We start from the raw sequence: 20416 nt of genomic DNA on the forward strand, positions 1-20416 counted from the left end.
GAGGAGGAGACCATAGGGCCAGGGGAGGAGGAGGAGGAGACCATAGGGCCAGGGGAGGAAGAGGAGGAGACCATAGGGCCAGGGGAGGAGGAGGAGACCGTAGGGCCAGGGGAGGAGGAGGAGGAGACCGTAGGGCCAGGGGAGGAGGAGGAGGAGACCGTAGGGCCAGGGGAGGAGGAGGAGGAGACCGTAGGGCCAGGGGAGGAGGAGGAGGAGACCATAGAGCCAGGGGAGGAGGAGGAGGAGACCATAGGGCCAGGGGAGGAGGAGGAGACCATAGGGCCAGGGGAGTAGGAGGAGGAGACCATAGGGCCAGGGGAGGAGGACGAGGACGAGACCAGAGGGCTGGAGGGGGAGGGTGTATTTTACAGGTCAAATTAACTGAAAGGAAACAGTTTGCAGAACTATCAAAACAAATGGTGTAATTTTCCACTTGGCCATGCATAGTGCTATGATTGTAACCGGTGTAATTCAGGTGTATAGGACTATATGCAGGAGGATGTCTCTACCACCTCCTCCTACTGACTCTACCACCTCCTCCTCCTCCTACTGACTCTACCACCTCCTCCTCCTACTGACTCTACCACCTCCTCCTCCTACTGACTCTACCACCTCCTCCTCCTACTGACTCTACCACCTCCTCCTCCTCCTACTGACTCTACCACCTCCTCCTCCTACTGACTCTACCACCTCCTCCTCCTCCTACTGACTCTACCACCTCCTCCTCCTCCTACTGACTCTACCACCTCCTCCTCCTACTGACTCTACCACCTCCTCCTCCTACTGACTCTACCACCTCCTCCTCCTACTGACTCTACCACCTCCTCCTCCTCCTACTGACTCTACCACCACCTCCTCCTCCTACTGACTCTACCACCTCCTCCTCCTCCTACTGACTCTACCACCTCCTCCTCCTCCTACTGACTCTACCACCTCCTCCTCCTCCTACTGACTCTACCACCTCCTCCTCCTCCTCCTCCTACTGACTCTACCACCTCCTCCTCCTCCTACTGACTCTACCACCTCCTCCTCCTCCTACTGACTCTACCACCTCCTCCTCCTACTGACTCTACCACCTCCTCCTCCTACTGACTCTACCACCTCCTCCTCCTACTGACTCTACCACCTCCTCCTCCTACTGACTCTACCTCCTCCTCCTCCTACTGACTCTACCACCTCCTCCTCCTCCTACTGACTCTACCACCTCCTCCTCCTACTGACTCTACCACCTCCTCCTCCTACTGACTCTACCACCTCCTCCTCCTACTGACTCTACCTCCTCCTCCTCCTACTGACTCTACCTCCTCCTCCTCCTACTGACTCTACCACCACCTCCTCCTACTGACTCTACCACCTCCTACTCCTACTGACTCTACCTCCTCCTCCTCCTCCTCCTACTGACTCTACCACCACCTCCTCCTCCTCCTCCTCCTACTGACTCTACCTCCTCCTCCTCCTACTGACTCTACCACCTCCTACTCCTACTGACTCTACCTCCTCCTCCTCCTCCTCCTCCTACTGACTCTACCTCCTCCTCCTACTGACTCTACCACCTCCTCCTCCTACTGTCTCTACCACCTCCTCCTCCTCCTACTGACTCTACCACCTCCTCCTCCTCCTGACTCTACCACCTCCTCCTCCTCCTGACTCTACCACCTCCTCCTCATCCTACTGACTCTACCACCTCCTCCTCCTCCTACTGACTCTACCACCTCCTCCTACTGACTCCACCACCTCCTCCTCCTCCTCCTACTGACTACCTCCTCCTCCTACTGACTCTACCACCTCCTCCTCCTCCTACTGACTCTACCACCTCCTCCTCCTCCTACTGACTCTACCACCTCCTCCTCCTACTGACTCTACCACCTCCTCCTCCTCCTACTGACTCTACCACCTCCTACTGACTCTACCTTCTCCTCCTACTCATTATACCACCTCCTCCTCCTCCTACTGACTCTACCACCTCCTCCTCCTATTGACTCTACCACCTCCTACTGACTCTACCTTCTCCTCCTACTGATTATACCACCTCCTCCTCCTCCTACTGACTCTACCACTTCCTCCTCCTCCTACTGACTCTACCACCTCCTCCTCATTCCTACTGACTCTACCACCTCCTCCTCCTCCTACTGACTCTACCACCTCCTCCTCCTCCTACTGACTCTACCACCTCCTACTGACTCTACCTTCTCCTCCTACTCATTATACCACCTCCTCCTCCTCCTACTGACTCTACCACCTCCTCCTCATTCCTACTGACTCTACCACCTCCTCCTCCTCCTACTGACTCTACCACCTCCTCCTCCTCCTACTGACTCTACCACCTCCTACTGACTCTACCTTCTCCTCCTACTGACTCTACCACCTCCTCCTCCTCCTACTGACTCTACCACTTCCTCCTCCTCCTATTGACTCTACCACCTCCTCCTCCTCCTACTGACTCTACCACCTCCTCCTCCTACTGACTCTACCACTTCCTCCTCCTCCTATTGACTCTACCACCTCCTCCTCCTCCTACTGACTCTACCACCTCCTCCTCCTACTGACTCTACCACCTCCTCCTCCTCCTACTGACTCTACCACCTCCTCCTCCTCCTACTGACTCTACCACCTCCTCCTCCTACTGACTCTACCTCCTCCTCCTCCTCCTACTGACTCTACCACCTCCTCCTCCTCCTACTGACTCTACCACCTCCTCCTCCTCCTACTGACTCTACCACCTCCTCCTCCTACTGACTCTACCACCTCCTCCTCCTCCTACTGACTCTACCACCTCCTCCTCCTCCTACTGACTCTACCACCTCCTCCTCCTCCTACTGACTCTACCACCTCCTCCTCCTCCTACTGACTCTACCTTCTCCTACTGATTATACCACCTCCTCCTCCTCCTACTGACTCTACCACCTCCTCCTCCTCCTCCTCCTACTGACTCTACCACCTCCTCCTCCTCCTACTGACTCTACCTCCTCCTCCTCCTCCTCCTACTGACTCTACCTCCTCCTCCTCCTCCTACTGACTCTACCACCTCCTCCTCCTCCTACTGACTCTACCTCCTCCTCCTCCTCCTCCTCCTACTGACTCTACCTCCTCCTCCTCCTCCTACTGACTCTACCACCTCCTCCTCCTCCTACTGACTCTACCACCTCCTCCTCCTCCTACTGACTCTACCTCCTCCTCCTCCTCCTCCTACTGACTCTACCACTTCCTCCTCCTCCTACTGACTCTACCACCTCCTCCTCCTCCTACTGACTCTACCACCTCCTCCTCCTCCTACTGACTCTACCACCTCCTCCTCCTCCTACTGACTCTACCACCTCCTCCTCCTCCTACTGACTCTACCACCTCCTCCTCCTCCTCCTCCTACTGACTCCACCACCTCCTCCTCCTATTGACTCTACCACCTCCTCCTCCTCCTACTGACTCTACCACCTCCTCCTCCTCCTCCTCCTACTGACTCTACCACCTCCTCCTCCTCCTATTGACTCTACCACCTCCTCCTCCTCCTACTGACTCTACCACCTCCTCCTCCTCCTACTGACTCCACCACCTCCTCCTCCTATTGACTCTACCACCTCCTCCTCCTCCTACTGACTCTACCACCTCCTCCTCCTCCTCCTCCTACTGACTCTACCACCTCCTCCTCCTCCTATTGACTCTACCACCTCCTCCTCCTCCTACTGACTCTACCTCCTCCTCCTCCTCCTCCTCCTCCTACTGACTCCACCATCTCCTCCTCCTATTGACTCTACCACCACCTCCTCCTCCTATTGACTCTACCACCTCCTCCTCCTCCTATTGACTCTACCACCTCCTCCTCCTCCTACTGACTCTACCACCACCTCCTCCTCCTATTGACTCTACCACCTCCTCCTCCTCCTACTGACTCTACCACCTCCTCCTCCTCCTATTGACTCTACCACCTCCTCCTCCTCCTACTGACTCTACCTCCTCCTCCTCCTGCTCCTACTGACTCCACCACCTCCTCCTCCTATTGACTCTACCACCACCTCCTCCTATTGACTCTACCACCTCCTCCTCCTCCTACTGACTCTACCACCTCCTCCTCCTGACTCTACCACCTCCTCCTCCTCCTCCTCCTACTGACTCTACCACCTCCTCCTCCTCCTCCTCCTACTGACTCTACCACCTCCTCCTCCTCCTCCTCCTACTGACTCTACCACCTCCTCCTCCTCCTACTGTCTCTACCACCTCCTCCTCCTCCTGACTCTACCACCTCCTCCTCCTCCTGACTCTACCACCTCCTCCTACTGACTCTACCACCTCCTCCTCCTGACTCTACCACCTCCTCCTCCTGACTCTACCACCTCCTCCTCCTCCTCCTCCTACTGACTCTACCACCTCCTCCTCCTCCTCCTCCTACTGACTCTACCACCTCCTCCTCCTCCTCCTCCTACTGACTCTACCACCTCCTCCTCCTCCTCCTCCTACTGACTCTACCACCTCCTCCTCCTGATGACACTACCCCCTCTAACCTGTGCCTGTTCAGTAGTATCCTCCAGCCTGTTCACTAGTGGCCTTCCTCCTGGCGTGGCCTTCCTCCTGGCGTGATGAACCTGCTCTCTGATCCATTTCCCCAGTCTTGGCCAAATAGAGACAAATATTGCCCATTGTTTATTAACTGGGATGCAGCCGACGACGGTACGTAGTTGACACCTTACGACGGATTACTGTGTGAAAGATGGATGCTCCCCCCTGCAGACTTGGCTTTCTCTCTCCTCTCCAGTCCTCTCTCCCCTCTGTAAACGGATGATGGATAACTACTTTGCTTTCTCTACCAGCGACTCTCTGTTGTTTGGAGACACTCGCCCTTCAGGAGAATTGGCAGGTGTCCTAAATAAGAGCTGTGTTCTGTTTTACAAAGACCACCAGCATGACTTCTCTACCTTACACCTACCTAACTGACAGTCTTTACTGGATCTACGCTGAACAAAAATATAAATGCAACATGCAACAATTTCAAATATTTTTTGAGGTACAGTTCATATAAGGAAATCCGTCAATTGAAATAAATTAATTAGGCCCTAATGTATGAATTTCACATGAATACAGATATTAATATGTTGGTCACAGATACCTTAAAGGTAGGGGCGTGGATCAGAAAACCAGTCCGTATCTGGTGTGACCACCATTTGCAGCACGACACATCTCCTTCGCATAGAGTTGATCGGGCTGTTGATTGTGGCCTGTGGAATGTTGTACAACTCCTCTTCAATGGCTGTGTGAAGTTGCTGGATATTGGTAGGAGCTGGAACACGCTGCCATACACATCGATCCAGAGCATCCCAAACATGCTCAATGGGTGACATGTCTGAGTATGCAGGTCATGGAAGAACTGGGACATTTTCAGCTTCCAGGAATTGTGTACAGATCCTTGCGACATGGGGCAATGCATTATCATGCTGAAACATGAGGTGATGGCGGCGGCTGAATGGCACGACAATGAGCCTCACGATCTCGTCACGGTATCTTTGTGCATTCAAATGGCCATTGATAAAAATGCAATTGCGTTCGTTGTCCGTATCTTATGCCTGCCCATACCATAACCCCACCGCCACCATGGGGCACTGTGTTCACAACATTGACGTCAGCAAACCACTCGACCACGTCTCCATACACGCTGTCTGCTGTCTCCCGGTACAGTTGATACCGGGATTAATCTGTGAAGAGTGCACTTCTCCAGCGTGCCAGTGGCCATCGTAGGTGATCATTTGCCCACTGAAGTCGGTTACGCTGCCAAAACAATCAGGTCAAGACCCTGGTGAGGACGACGAGCACGCAGATGAGCTTCCCTGAGACGGTTTCTGACAGTTTGTGCAGAAATTCTTTGGTTGTCACAGTTTCATCAGCTGTCCAGGTGGCTGGTCTCAGACGATCCCGCAGGTGAAGAAGCCGGATGTGGAGGTCCTGGGCTGGCGTGGTTATACGTGGTGTGCCGTTGTGAGGACGGTTGGACGTACTGCTAAATTCTCTAAAACGATGTTGGTAGAACAGCTTATGGTAGATAATTTAATGTTCATTTATCTGCCATCAGCTCCTGCAGTCAGCATGCCAATTGAACGCTCCCTCAAAACTTCAGACATCTGTGGCATTGTGTTGTGTGACAAAACTGCACATTTTAGTTGCCTTTTATTGTCCCCAACACAAGGTGCACCTGTGTAATGGTCATGCCGTTTAATCAGCTTCTTAATATGCCACTCCTGCCAGCTGGATGGATTATCTTGATTGGTAAAGGAGAAATGCTCACTAACGGATGTAAACAAAGTTGTGTACAACATTTGAGAAAATAATATTTTCGAGCATATGGAACATTTCTGCTAACTTTTATTTCAGCTCGTTACATTTTAGTTTTTGTATTTTGTTTCAGTGTATATCGCCTGGGCCCGACCACCCATTGGCCTGATAAGAAAAACAGCAATTGAAATTGAAATGGTCTTAACAGGTGGGCTCGTCTGTGTCTTATTACTGCAGACGGCTCCAAATAAATTGCCTTCAGATAAATCTCTCTGCTCCTCTCGAAACACGTCTATCTGGAGGTTAGGGGTTTTAATTGTTGTGTGGATGTGTAGTCTACGTCTGTGTGTGTTGGTATTCTGCCAGTATCTTTTTCCTCAGTTCCGCTGTGGTTGATAGAGATGGACCACATCCAGTGTGTGATGTAATTGGGGATCATTAAGGTCGCTCCTACTTCAGGGTCTGGCAGCATGGTTGCGGATATCCCTCTTTTCTGACGGGTTCCTGTGCTTTTTCTAATAAGCAACCTTGTGGATAAGACCCTAACCTTGGTGTGGGTCGCTTCAGTTCAATAAAAACATTATTATGGATAAGACCCTATAGGTGTGGGTCGCTTCAGTTCAATAAAACATTATTATGGATAAGACCCTATAGGTGTGGGTCGCTTCAGTTCAATAAAACATTATTATGGAAAGCAGATTTCTCTTTCCTCCTTCCTCCCTCTGTCCTATCACAGAGCTGCGTAGCTACCCCAGCCATCACTTCCTTTTGTAGAGAGCTTTGATCAGCCAGAATGAGCAACGCCTACACTGGGCCGGGCTAATGAAAGAAAAGGATTCAGCTGCTGCTACTGCCGCCTTTAATAGCAGATACCAGACATGGAGCACTGGGGGAGAATCAGTGTCCTTCACCCCCTACCCTGCCCCGCATCCCCTGCCTGCCTGCCTTCCTGCCTCCAGGCCCTCGCTATCAGACTTAAAACAACAGACTAAAAGTAACTTTCATCTCTCTCTAACTCTGTTAACAAAGGAAGCAAATTAACATCCGGCAGTTAGTGGGAATGAGTAAGCATAAAAGGCTTTTCTTTTCTTATATGGGAACGTCTTAGCTGAGCCCACTCTCCACCAATCCTGGGAGTGTTTCTTCTTCTGCAGTCTGGCCTCTCTCTAGTGACTGACATCTCACCCTTACTGTTAATTGGAAAGATGCTCGCTGACAAACCCAGAAATGGGAAAATGTTTTTAAGATAAAGATCTTATCGGTCCTCAAACCCCTCTCTCTGTACTGTATAATCCTCTCAGAAGCCTCCTCTAGCTAAATCCATCTCCAGCCAGAGAGTTTCTATCACTCCCCCCCCACCTTTTCATCTTGTCCAAATAGGACAACCTCTGACAGATGGGGCCAACACCAAATTAAAATGTGACCTTTTGAGTTAATAGCTTGGGTTGGTGAGTCTGAAGAGAGCGACTGAATAGCTTAAGGAAGTCCAGCGGTGCAGAGTGAAGCAGACGTCCTCCCTGAGCCTATAGCTCCCCCAGCTAGTAGCGGCTGCTGAGAAGGGCTTGAATCACAGTTGGTCTGAAAAGCACCGCTTTACCCATAAATCATTGTGATATTCAGCCCCAGTCTCCTCAGAGAAAAGAGGCAGTGCCTCTGATCACATACCAACCAACCAATCATTTATCCTCTTTTTCTCACGCTCCAATCTCGCTACCTACTACTCGGTACTAGGCAATGTAATGTACTGTTTTTTTTTTTTTTTTTAACGGTTCAGGAGTCCTTATGACTCACTACTGTGGGAGTAGTGCCATGTTCCTACCGGCAAGCTGACTCTCTCCCCTGCCTGACTCCATCCTCCATCTGAAGACACAGGATTGCATTACTCAGCAGTGCTTTTGTCCTTGTCTGGCGTGAAGGGGTGGATGTGGTACATTAGCCATGGAGATTGTTCACCTTGGCTGCTGTTGTATGTTCGCTGTGCTGCACACGCCTGCAGTGTAGGTTAGCTAGCCGCTGCACACGCCTGCAGTGTAGGTTAGCTAGCCGCTGCACACGCCTGCAGTGTAGGTTAGCGAGCTAAGTCTGACTTTACCCTGTTTTGTAGGTTGAGGTTGCGTCCCAAAAATGTCACCTTATTCCCTATATAGTGCACTGCTATAGACCGGAGCGCTATGGGTAATGCATTATAAAAGGATAGAGAATAGGGTGGCATTTGGGACTCAGCTGGAGTCTCCACTCCTTTTACAGCGGTGTTTTGCTGTGTAATGCTGCCTCACCTCACCCCTCCTCCTGCATCCACCAACGACAACAGCTACATAACAGCCAGTGCACTTAGCAGCAATGCTCCAGACCCCTTGTGTCGTAACAGGCGGTAACCTGTTAGCGTTGTGCCAGTAACCGAAAGGTCGCTGGTTCTAATCCCCCGAGCCGACCAGGTGAAAAATCTGTCTGTGCCCTTGAGCAAGGCACTGAACCCTAATTGCTCTGGATAAGAGCGTCTGCTAAATGACAATGTAAAATAACACAACGGGACGCTGTCTGAAAGACCCTCTTCCACAGTAACAAGCAGAAAAAAGTACTTACTTTCCTCCCCCTTTTTGTTTTGTTTAAATAATCACTTCCAACCAATGTCAAACATTGTGTTTATCATGGTCGTCGGAACTGCTCCGCTGGAGAAGGCTCTCTGAAATGTCCCGGCCATTCGATGGGAGTTATTCAGGCAGTATGTAGTCTTTGGGTTGCCTCCCAAATGGCACACACATCTATATAGTGCACTACTTTTGACTAGAGATCTATGGGATCTAGTTCACTATATAGGGAACAGGGTGTCATTTCGGACACATCTTTTGGTTTTTTAGAAGGGCAGAAAAGTGCCCGGTTGGTTAGAATGATATCAAACCTCTTTTTTTACTTTTAGAAAATATCTGTTCTCTCTAGGGCTTACCCCATTTTAGTCAACTGGTCGATTGTTTGGTCATGGGTCCACAAGACACCTGCCTGATTGGCGCCTGTCTCAGTGCGGCGGCCATGGGGGATGACGCAGTCCATCACTGGAACACGTGTGACACTGAAATGTGTACATGGTTGTATTATGTAAAAATAATGGTGCAACACTAAATCTAATATTTTATAACAAATGCACTTTCTCCTGCGTTGGATGCAGTCGTGGTCCGTGGATCTGACATAATCTTCAGTGCGCCGTAAAATTGGTGCCTTTCCGTTGGTGCCTTTCCTCCGTTGGTGCCTTTCCGTTGGTGCCTTTCCTCCGTTGGTGCCTTTCCGTTGGTGCCTTTCCTCCGTTGGTGCCTTTCCGTTGGTGCCTTTCCGTTGGTGCCTTTCCGTTGGTGCCTTTCCGTTGGTGCCTTTTCCGTAACTTACTATGTGCATAATAGCGAAGTGAACGGAGGCAGCAGCTGAGACGAGAAAACAGCCTTAGCCTAATTGTCTAACGAAATTAAGGAGAGGAAACCACAACTTAATTAGGTCTATAATCAATAGCCTAACTGTTGAATGTGCATGGCTTTATGAATCATCCATATACGGTGCCTTCGGGAAGTGTTCAGACCCCTTGACTTTTTCCACAATTTGTTAGGTTACAGCCTTATTCTAAAATGGATTAAATAAAAACAATTTCTCAGCAATCTACACACAATACTCCATAATGACAAAGAGAAAACAGGTTTCTATAAATGTTTGCAAATGTATAAAAAAAAAAACAACAGATACCTTATTTACATAAGTATTCACACCCTTTGCTATGGGACTCAAAATTGATCCCAGGTGCATCCTGTTTCCATTGATCATCTTTGAGATGTTTCTATTGACAAGCACACACCTGTCTAAATAAGGTTCCAGTTGACAGGGCATGTCAGAGCGAAAACCAAGCCATGAGGTCGAAGGAATTGTCCGTAGAGCTCCCGAGACAGGATTTTGTCGAGGCACAGATCTGGGGAATGGTACCAAAAAAATTTATCCAGCATTGAAGGTCCCTAAGAACACAGTGGCCTCCATCATTCTAAAATGGAAGTAGTTTGGAACCACCAAGACTCTTCTTAGAGCTGGCCGCCCGGCCAAACTGAGCAATCAGGGGAGAAGGGCCTTGGTCAGGGAGGTGACAAAGAACCCGATGGTCACTCTGACAGAGCTCCAGAGTTCCTCTGTGGAGATGGGAAAACCTTCCAGAAGGACAACCATCTCTGCAGCACTCCACCAATCAGGCCTTTATGGTAGAGTGGCCAGACAGAAGCCACTCCTCAGTAAAAGGCACATGACAGCCCGCTTGGAGTTTGCCAAAAGGCACCTAAAGACTATCAGACCATGAGAAACAAGATTCTCTGGTCTGATGAAACCAAGATTGAACTCTTTGGCCTGAATGCCAAGCGTCACGTCTGGAGGAAACCTGGCACCATCCCTACGGTGAAGCATGGTGGTGGCAGCATCATGCTGTGGGGATGTTTTTCAGTGGCAGGGACTGGGAGACTAGTCAGGATCGAGGGACAGATGAATGGAGCAAAGTACAGAGAGATCCTTGGTGAAAACCTGCTCCAGAGCGCTCAGGACCTCAGACTGGGGCAAAGGTTTACCTTCCAACAGGGCAACCACCCTAAGCACACAGCCAAGACAATGCAGGAGTGGCTTCGGGGCAAGTCTCTGAATGTCCTTGAGTGGCCCAGCCAGAGCCCGGACTTCAACACGATCGAACATCTCTGGAGAGACCTGAAAATAGTTGTGCAGCGACGCTCCCCATCCAACCTGACAGAGCTTGAGAGGATCTGCAGAGAAGAATGGGAGCAACCCACCAAATACAGGTGTGCCAAGCTTGTAGCGTCATACCCAAGAAGACTCAAGGCTGTAATCGCTGCCAAAGGTGTTTCAACTAAGTACTGTGTAAAGGGTCTGAATACTTATGTAAATGTCATATTTCAGTTTTTTTATTTTATTAATAAATTAGCGAAACTTTCTAAAAACCTGTTTTTGCTTTGTCATTATGGGGTATTGTGTGTAGATTGATGCGAAAAAACAAAACAAAAAATAGAAACTAGGGTGGCGATTTATAATCGAGGTTCTCTAATAAATCACGGTGGGATCATCTCCATTTTAGGACACATTTAGCCTGCAGGGCAAGGGTGATATGAATAGATGATTCTGTTGGACTAGACTGGGGTTGAAGCCAGAACCACCAAAGCTTGTTTGAAGAGGGAGAAAGTCATGTAATAATTGTCACTCATTTTAAACCAGTTCTCATGGGGGCCGGCGAAAATCAGACCCAACACATTTTAATTGTAACCATTTTTATTTAAAAAATATATGTTTTAAGAAAAAAAGATATTTTTTTTAGTTTTGCAACATCTTTACCCACTTTACAGATGAAATGGTCCATATTACAATACAGCAGGAAACGGGGAGGGAAGAGGAGAGAACAGCATTCATTTGGCCCAGAGGTTATCGGGGAGGGAAGAGGAGAGAACAGCATTCATTTGGCCCAGAGGTTATCGGGGAGGGAAGAGGAGAGAACAGCATTCATTTGGCCCAGAGGTTATCGGGGAGGGAAGAGGAGAGAACAGCATTCATTTGGCCCAGAGGTTATCGGGGAGGGAAGAGGAGAGAACAGCATTCATTTGGCCCAGAGGTTATCGGAGGTTATCGGGGAGGTGGAGTGAGAGCAGGGCTTCAGAATATGACAAGATAACAACCAAAAAAACTAACTTGACAGAGAGAGCCGGAATGTGAAAATGGAGGCATGTTTCTACAAATTGTGAATTCATTTCAATCACTTATAACAAGCTGTAATCTTTAACAGTTAGATGTCAAATGTTTGCCAACACTACTTTCCTTCCCTCTCAAAAAATATACTACTATTCACTCTCTCCCTTGTCCCTGTTATCCATCCTATTCATCCTTGTGCCATTATTTAGAAACAAGGCTTCTGTTTTTATCTGAATAACATTAAGACTGAAGTCAGCTTGGACTGGTTTCTTGGAACATGCAAGACGTTTCGGAAGGGACAGTTCTTACCCTTGATAGAAAAAAGTAAATCAAAATAGTTTTTTCCAGAGACATCAAAATGGGAATGCGTGACATGGCTTAGTTTGGGGAAAAAAACTACAATGGAACAACAATTTGAATTAAGACTCCAAAAACCTTGTCGTCTGCTGTTGTGTGGATGGATGGTTGGAACACATGTTGCCTCCTGCTTAGCTCTGCTCTGCTAGTAAGATCTAGTTTCTACATCGGCTCTGGCTGCGTCCCAAATGGCACCCTATACCCTTAAGAAGTCAACGTTGTCCAAATTAGTGGACTATTAAGGGTATCTGTTGCCATTTGGAACATACCCTCCTCTCTCCGCCACTAGAGTTGTCTTGTAGAACACGAGTATTGTTCATGATCTGATTTTTTGATTGATTGAATAAGAACTTAAGCCCTATTTTCTCCCGCTCTCTTTTCTGGAAGTTGTCAGCGTGTTTAGGACTCCCAGTGAGACATTGACACTGACCGGGACTGTGTACCAAATGGCACGCTATTGCCTTCTGAAAAAGCATTGGGTTAGCTTGGCTGTTAGCTTGGCTCCGTCAGAAGATGGCCTGTTTCAACACAGATGATGACACTTCATAGCACTCTCCAGGAGCCCCCATTCCCAATCACTTAAATCAAGACTCTCAATCTATTCTAAAGCATTTCCAATCTTTGTAGATGGATGACTTAAAAATACCCCTTCTCTCTTCTATTAGAAGTTGGCCAAAAGCTGCACAACAAACCGTGAGTCTTGAGCCTGTGCCAATTCCTAAACTGTCATAATTAACTTTAGCTCACTCCCTCTCTCTTGCTTTCTTTTTCATTGATTGAATTATAATTGTAGTTTTTCTAGGAGGGGAGCAGTAATTGGTTTTGCTGCCACATTGCCAAGGTGATGTTTACCTCTCCTCTCTCTCTCCCTATGTTGTCCCAACCCCAAGGTGATGTCACTCAGTTTGTTATCCTGGGGTTCGTCCCAATTGACACACTATCCTATATAGTGCACTACTTTTGACCAGAGCCCACAGGACACTGGTCTAAATTGGTGCACTGTGTAGGGGATAGGGGGCACAACTTCTCCCTTCTTCCTCTCCCTGCCCCCCTATTCCCCTTGGTTGATCTTTAGCCCCATAGAATAACATTACCTGCCCAGAAGGATGCTCATTCCCTCAGATAAGCCAAGACATGACCCCCCTGGTTGCCCCGCTATCCTCCCTACCACCCTACCTCTATCTTTCATCGCTCCCTCTCTCTCTCTCTCTCTCTCTCTCTCTCTCTCTCTCTCTCTCTCTCTCTCTCTCTCTCTCTCTCTCTCTCTCTCTCTCTCTCTCTCTCTCCTTCCCTCTCTCCTTCCCTCTCTCTCTCTCTCTCCTTCCCTCTCTCTCTCCTTCCCTCTCTCCTTCCCTCTTTCTCCTTCTCTCCTTCCCTCTCTCTCCTTCCCTCTCTCCCTCTCTCTCATTCTCTCCTTCCCTCCCTCTCTCTCCTTCCCTCTCTCCCTCTCTCTCCTTCCCTCCCTCTCTCTCCTTCCCTCTCTCTCCTCTCCCTCTCTCTCCTTCTCTCCCATTCTCTCCTTCTCTCCCTGCTCCCTCTCTCTCCTTCTCTCCTTCCCTCTCTCTCTCTCTCTCCCTGCTCCCTACCTTCTAAACGGAGCACAAAAATATGTGCAGAGGGAGGGGCTGAGAGGGGAGAGCTGCAGCGGCGGCTGCTTTAGTCTGATGCTAATGCAAATCCTCTCTGTGCTGCATACCAATGTGTCCTAAACCTGCCTCTCAGCTTCCTCTGCTTGAGCCCCAGCCTTAGCCGCTCTCCTCTCCCCTCTGTTTGCTTATCACAGGAGCTGCATTTGCTCTCAGGGGGGAGGTTCTCTACAGTTTAACGTAGGGCTGCGCAGGGTACTTATCTGTGCCTGTCCCCCCCCCCCTCTCTCTCTCCTCCTTTCTGCCTGTTTCTCTCTCTCTCCTTTCATTCCAAAAAAGGGAAACGTGAGAGACTGTCAGGCCAGGCTGACAAGAACAGGATTTGTGATATGGAGATAAATGCCCTAGTTGGCTGTGTTGAGTGAAGGATGTTTCTACCGACTGACTGGCAGCAGTAGCGAGCAGAATCTTGCTGGATCACTGGTGTGGGCGACAGAATATTAGATTATTTTTGCCTGTCCTTAATTGGTTCAATGTTGATCCTGTCAGAGCTGATTATGGTCTGTGTTTCTACTGGCTGGGAGCTCGAACACGACTGGGAGTCCTCCTGGGACAAATGTATTTTCAGGATGAGAGACACTGTGCAGGGCAGAATGGGTTTTTCCATTGTTCATCATTACTCTTCTCTCTCGCTGTCTCTCTGTACTAGCTGGATATCGGCTACTTCCAGAATCTTCTACTGTGTGTGGATGTTGGCCCCTGGCCTATATTGCATCAGTAAACGGCGGTGGAAATTGGTTAAGCTGCGGCTACCGTTGCTGTCAGTGAGGATGCTGGCATCTGTCTGCGGGTCGTCGCACTGATCCCTTTTAATACCACAGTGTGGCCGACGATGTAAAGGGCCTGATACATCTCCTCCTCCACCACGTCCCGTTTCAGAGAGACTGTTTGGTTAAAGGGAGTGTTTACATGTAAAGGGCCCTGATACATCTCCACCACCACGTCCCGTTTCAGTGTAAAGGGCCCTGATACATCTCCTCCTCCACCACGTCCCGTTTCAGAGAGACTGTAGACTGTTTGGCTAAGCAGGTACTGCGTCTTATTGGACATTAACCTTTCCACGGACAGTGCTAAGCTTTTAGATTTAATGGGAGGCAATGGCCTTTATTGAATCAAATTTAAATCTGGAAACAAGAAGGCTATCATTTGGTGTTCACTGAACAGAATGGGAAGATCCTGTTTGGCTCCAGGGAGAGACGGAGAGAGGGAGGAAATGCACGTTTTGAAACATAAATAGCAACCAAGTAATGTGTAGCAGATTAGATTTTCTGTTGGAGATTTAATTCAGATTGTGACATATAAATAAACATTTATTCAATATTCATAGTCATTTACAAAAAAAAAAAAAACCTAACAATTGTGAATAATACTTTTCATTTAATAACCAACCCCATTTAATCACTACTGGACCAACAGGTGATTGTGAAAGTGACATACTGTGTCTTACATGCGTCCTTAAGAAATCTGTCATCGTAATCCGTGTTCCTTTCCGACACTGATTCCCCTTTTTAATAATGATATCATGATGTAGACCACCATGTCTCAGTAGCTGTAAGAGGTTCAGTCTCCAGACATTTTGGCTGAAGATTTAATAATAATCTCTGTGCTGCGGAATATGGTGACTAATAATAATGTGGTGACACATCTCTCTCTCTCTCTCTCTCTCTACCGTTTTTCCTTTTGGAGACTGATTGCCCACAGCTTGATATGAACATTCATAGAAAAATAAATGTGATTATCTCTACTACTTCATACATGTTCACTGTCCGTTCCACCCACCAGTCGTCCACTATCCCACTCGATATACTCATCTCATTGATTTCTCAAAGCTAGCGAGTAGAAATTATGCTTTTTTGTTGTTGTTGTATAAACTCGGGAGAAAAGCAAAAAAAATAAACCCTGTATCATTTTGAAATGGTCAGAAATGGTAAACACCCCATATGCTGCTGCAGTAGGAATACACATAGTTTATACTTCACACTCTTTGTAAGGCAGCTGCTGACACTTGCACTGCCCGTAGCCGTTGATGATGACCAGCGCTCCCTCCTCGTGGCTGGGCTCGTACTCGTTATAGGGTACCTGCGTGGCCAGGTCCGCCATTTGCTGCCGCTGCTGGGTCCTCATCTGGCGGCGGTTCTGCATGGCCGAGCACTGGCGTATCCTGCGCATGGTAGGAGGGCAGCACTTCCGTGAGATATACACAATGAAAATAATGAGGAAGAAGGAAAACAGAAGGACCATAGTTCCAATGATCACCCTCTGGGTTAGGACCGTGTTGTCCGTCTCCGAGAAGTCCTCCGTGACTCCCACCGCTCCGCCGCCGCCCTCCACTGTCGTGGCGGAGGTTGCCAGGGCGGTTGCCAGGGCGGTGCGTGGCGTGGCGGTCGTTGTCGTTATTGTCGTAAAGCGCCCAAAATCCAAATAGAAGTCCTGCGTGGGTGTCTGCTGCATTATTCCAAACAGCGAGCTGGTGGCCTCCGCCGCCGTTCCCGTCGACGTGTCCGTGGCCGTCGACAACGCGCTTGTGGTCAAGACGACCGGTGGCGGCGCCGTAAAATTCGGACAAAGCTGGAATCCATAAACGGCATCCAGTATCTCCTCGCCCTGGGCGTACTCGGGGGTGTGGCACAGGATGGAGTGTTCCCACCTCCCCTTAAAGGTGCTCAGCCAAGTGGCCAGGGAGCAGATCCGTTTGGTACATTCCCAAAGGTTGCTGGACAGCCCCACGGTACCTAGAGACAGCCACATATCCATGACCAGAGGGTCCAGGCTGTCTAGCTTATTGTTATCCAGTAGGAGGATCTTCAGGTTGGGCAGCGTCTCGAACACGTCCGGGGTCAGCACCCGGATCTCGTTCCCTGTGAGGTCCAGCTTCTCCAACGTGGTCCAGGTCCACTCCATGTTGCAGGTCAGGTTGGAGATCTTGTTCCACTGCAGGTAAAGGAACTGCAGAGCCACCAGGCGGGGGAAGTGGGCCAGGTTGATCTTAGTCAGCTGGTTGTGTTCCAAGTGGAGTTCTCTGAGCTTAATGAGGCCAGCGAAGCCGTTCCGGGCCAGGCTCCGCAGCCGGTTGTTGGACAGACCCAGGTACTCAAGGCTGCGGCAGTCCCAGAAGGCCCGGACGGGGGTGGTGCGCAGCGAGTTGGAGCGCAGGTGGAGGATCTGCAGCTTGCGGAGGCCGTGGAACAACTCAGGCTCCAGCGCAGTCATTAGGTTGAAGGACAGGTCCAGGATCTGTAGGTTGATGAGGTGGATGAAGGTTGTGTTTGGCAGCTTGGTGATCCGGTTGGAGCTCAGGTTGAGGTCTTTGAGCTTGTAGAGCCCCTGGAAGACGTCCTCCTGCACCGTGGTGATCTGGTTGTGGTCCAGGTGGAGCCAGGTGAGCTGGGAGAAGCCATAGAACTGGTCCGGGCTGAGTTCAGCGATGCTGTTGTGGCGGAGCGATAATCCCAGGGCCCCCCTGTCAACGCCGTCCGGGGGCGCTTCTAATCCCTGGGTGTCACAGTAGAACTGCTGGTCCTCGCATCGGCATTTCTGGGGGCAGGTTGTGCATGACGCAGGAGACAGCAGGCACAGCAGCATGCTGATCGCACACAGGCACAATGCCGTTGGTGCAGGTCCCACCAATGGCCACCTTGAATGGAAACCTGGGGGGTTTAAAGATAATAATAAAAATCAACCAAGGGGAGGGAAAGCTGATCTGTCAATGTTTTTTATTTATTTTATCCTCCCTCTAGTCTTCCTCTAGCTCCGTCTACCTTCACACACTATCGATCGCATATCATCACTGCTATGAACATGAGTGTTCAGAGTTTACTTTGACGGCGAGCAAGGAAGGAAGGGGAAAAAGCTGTTCTGTGTTTGAGAGGATGTTACATGTGAAGCTAATGTGTTGATACGTGCAGCAGTGATGAGGACTTTTCTCATTCTCCTCCCATCGTAATGGGTTATGATCAGACGAAGAAGATCTGCAGGTTATTTTCCTTTTTAAATGATTTCTCATTCTTCGTCTCTCTGCTTCTATAATCATTATACCTTGTGATTCAGTAGATTTAAAAAAAAATATATAAGTTCAGTTTACTCTCAACATTCTTTAAATGATGTGCCATGCCAATGTAGAGTTTTTTGAAGGATGTGCCATGCCAATGTAGAGTTTTTTCCCGTACTGTTATACAACATGTCAGTTGGTCGTTTAATTTAATAAAAATATCACGACTTGACTACACCCCCCCGCAATAGAGAAGGGAAAGAAGAGGAGGATGACATTGGAAGTAAATGGAAAAGCCTTGAATACCCCTATTAGCCCTCAGCCCCTCCTTTTCACTCTGTTTCCTATTCAGGTCCAGACTCTCTGGATAAAAGAGGATAACTTACCCATTCTTTTGTGCACATCGGAGGCTGCATTCAACTGTCCTTTTCCGCAGCAGACTCCCGAAGCAGCCAGATGGAACACAGATCCAAACAGAGAAAATAAAAGCCCTTCTGAATCACAAAAGGAACCGGGCTCTTCTCTTCCTGAAAGAATAAAGCAGCAGCGATGCTCTTGAGCCCTCCCAATTGAAACAAAATCACAAATCCCATGTCCCTGGTTGATGATGATGTCGGTTTCTAGTAGTCCTCTTTCTCTCTGTAGTTTTAATCCCACATTATCAAAACGGCTGCATTTTTATTATATCTTAGTTTTTGGTTGATGATTTGCGTCCAAAGCGCCCTGGCTCTGAACACAGCCGGTCTCTGCTGCTCTCCCTCAGCCTTTTGTTCCCTCCTTCCTCCACACTGCAATGATGTCAGCTCAATTGGTTAATTGAGGATCAAATGGTCCCCCTCTTGGCTGGTGGGGGGTCCTCTACGTCCCCTCACCATCCAGCCCCTAACTTGTTGATGGCAGGGAGACCCGGCAGGCAGAGACCCGTTGGGTTGGTCGGTCCGTGGTGTGTGGTGGCCAACACAGTCTCAGCAGCACAGCCAACTGCAGCGATCAGTGAGTTGGAGGGAGCTGCTCTCCTCCTATGGGCTCTGGGCGTTCAGGAAGCCAGCTAACAGTGGCAGAGAGAAAAGAGGAGCCGAAAGCCGGGGATGTTGGTCTGCTTTTGTTGCAGCCACTCACCACTACAGAGTGGTGGCAGCCTGGCGTCGATAATCAGTGCTGTTTCCTCTCTCTCTCTCTCTCTCTCGCGCGCGCGCACTTTCTCTACTGCTCTCTTGCTTGCTCACTCGCTTGCTTTCCACCTTGCGCACAGTGCTCACGAGCCTCATTCCCCCTCTCCCTCTCCACATCTATTTTTCTTTCGTCTTCCGTCCTTTCCGCTGACTCGTCACCATCAGAATATTGATATCTCCAACATGTTGCGGCAGCTCCCTGTTGAAACCAACCAGGACTGTAAATCTTAACCTTGCCTGCCTGTTGTCTGACTGGCTGTATATCTACAACATACACACGCCAGACATAAAGAAAATATAATTATTAAACAAATGGCCATTTTTATGAATCCCTGGACTCCCAGAGAAGAGAGGGAGGGAGGGAGGGGGTAGAGCAGTAGAAATATGCTGCAAAGCCCCCTTGGTTGACCTGAGCAGGAGGTGGGTATGCTATAGTCTGGTCAGAAGGAGGCCATGGGTCTCCTCTCCTCCCACCCCATCCCATCCCTTCTTCTCCTCTGTCTCTCCTCTGTGGGAGATGGGTCTCCTCTCCTCCCACCCCATCCCATCCCTTCTTCTCCTCTGTCTCTCCTCTGTGGGAGATGGGTCTCCTCTCCTCCCACCCCATCCCATCCCTTCTTCTCCTCTGTCTCTCCTCTGTGGGAGATGGGTCTCCTCTCCTCCCACCTTCCCCATCCCTTCTTCTCCTCTGTCTCTCCTCTGTGGGGGAGGTTCTCTAAAGATGGGTCTCCTCTCCAGTGTTGTGTTATAGATGCCAACCTGTTAGCTCAATGGTGTTTATGACCTTGTGTGTGTGTGATACTTCAACTTGATTTGTTGTGATAGTAGTGGGTGGGTCCCAGACAGACCACTCCCCCATCCCCCTCTATCCCACCAGACAGACCACTCCCCCATCCCCCTCTATCCTACCAGCCGTCCCATATTGTTCTGATGTATTTACAGTACAGTATAGGCTCATCATGCATATTTCAACACATTCTCTTCTCAACGACCAAGCATCTGTCCCAAGTGGCACATTGGTCCCTATATATAGTGTACTGCTTTTGACCAGAGCCCTACGGGCACTGTATAGGCAATAAGATGCCATGAGTAGGGTGCCATTTGGACACATTCTATAGTTCTCCTGTATCTTCTGTCAGCAACACCTGGTTATCTTGTTGGCTGCTCTGTCTCTGAACCCAACCGGTCGGAGGAGTTAGGTGGAGTTGAGTGTGTGGATTGTTTTCATAGTGGAGGACCGGAGTTTGACAGTTTTATCATGTGCTCGCTGAACGCTTTTCAGGGGTGAACTTTTC

The 20416-nt window shown here is 49.4% G+C and overlaps 2 protein-coding genes across 4 annotated transcripts in view; one reads left to right on the forward strand and one right to left on the reverse strand.

Moving 5' to 3' along the window:
* LOC121587436 (catenin alpha-1) overlaps positions 1 to 20416 on the forward strand; it is a 215167-nt gene that overhangs the window by 99573 nt on the left and 95178 nt on the right. The window lies entirely within an intron of this gene.
* Positions 13828 to 19209, reverse strand: LOC121587453 (leucine-rich repeat transmembrane neuronal protein 2-like). The gene is made up of 2 exons (XM_041904357.2): positions 18336 to 19209; positions 13828 to 17608 (listed from the first exon to the last, which is right to left on the reverse strand). Exons 1-2 carry the CDS (start codon positions 18337 to 18339, stop codon positions 15930 to 15932), a joined length of 1683 nt encoding a protein of 560 aa, XP_041760291.2. The 5' UTR covers positions 18340 to 19209; the 3' UTR covers positions 13828 to 15929.

The sequence above is a fragment of the Coregonus clupeaformis genome, chromosome 2, assembly GCF_020615455.1.
Source record: "Coregonus clupeaformis isolate EN_2021a chromosome 2, ASM2061545v1, whole genome shotgun sequence".
Lineage (NCBI taxonomy): Eukaryota > Metazoa > Chordata > Actinopteri > Salmoniformes > Salmonidae > Coregonus > Coregonus clupeaformis.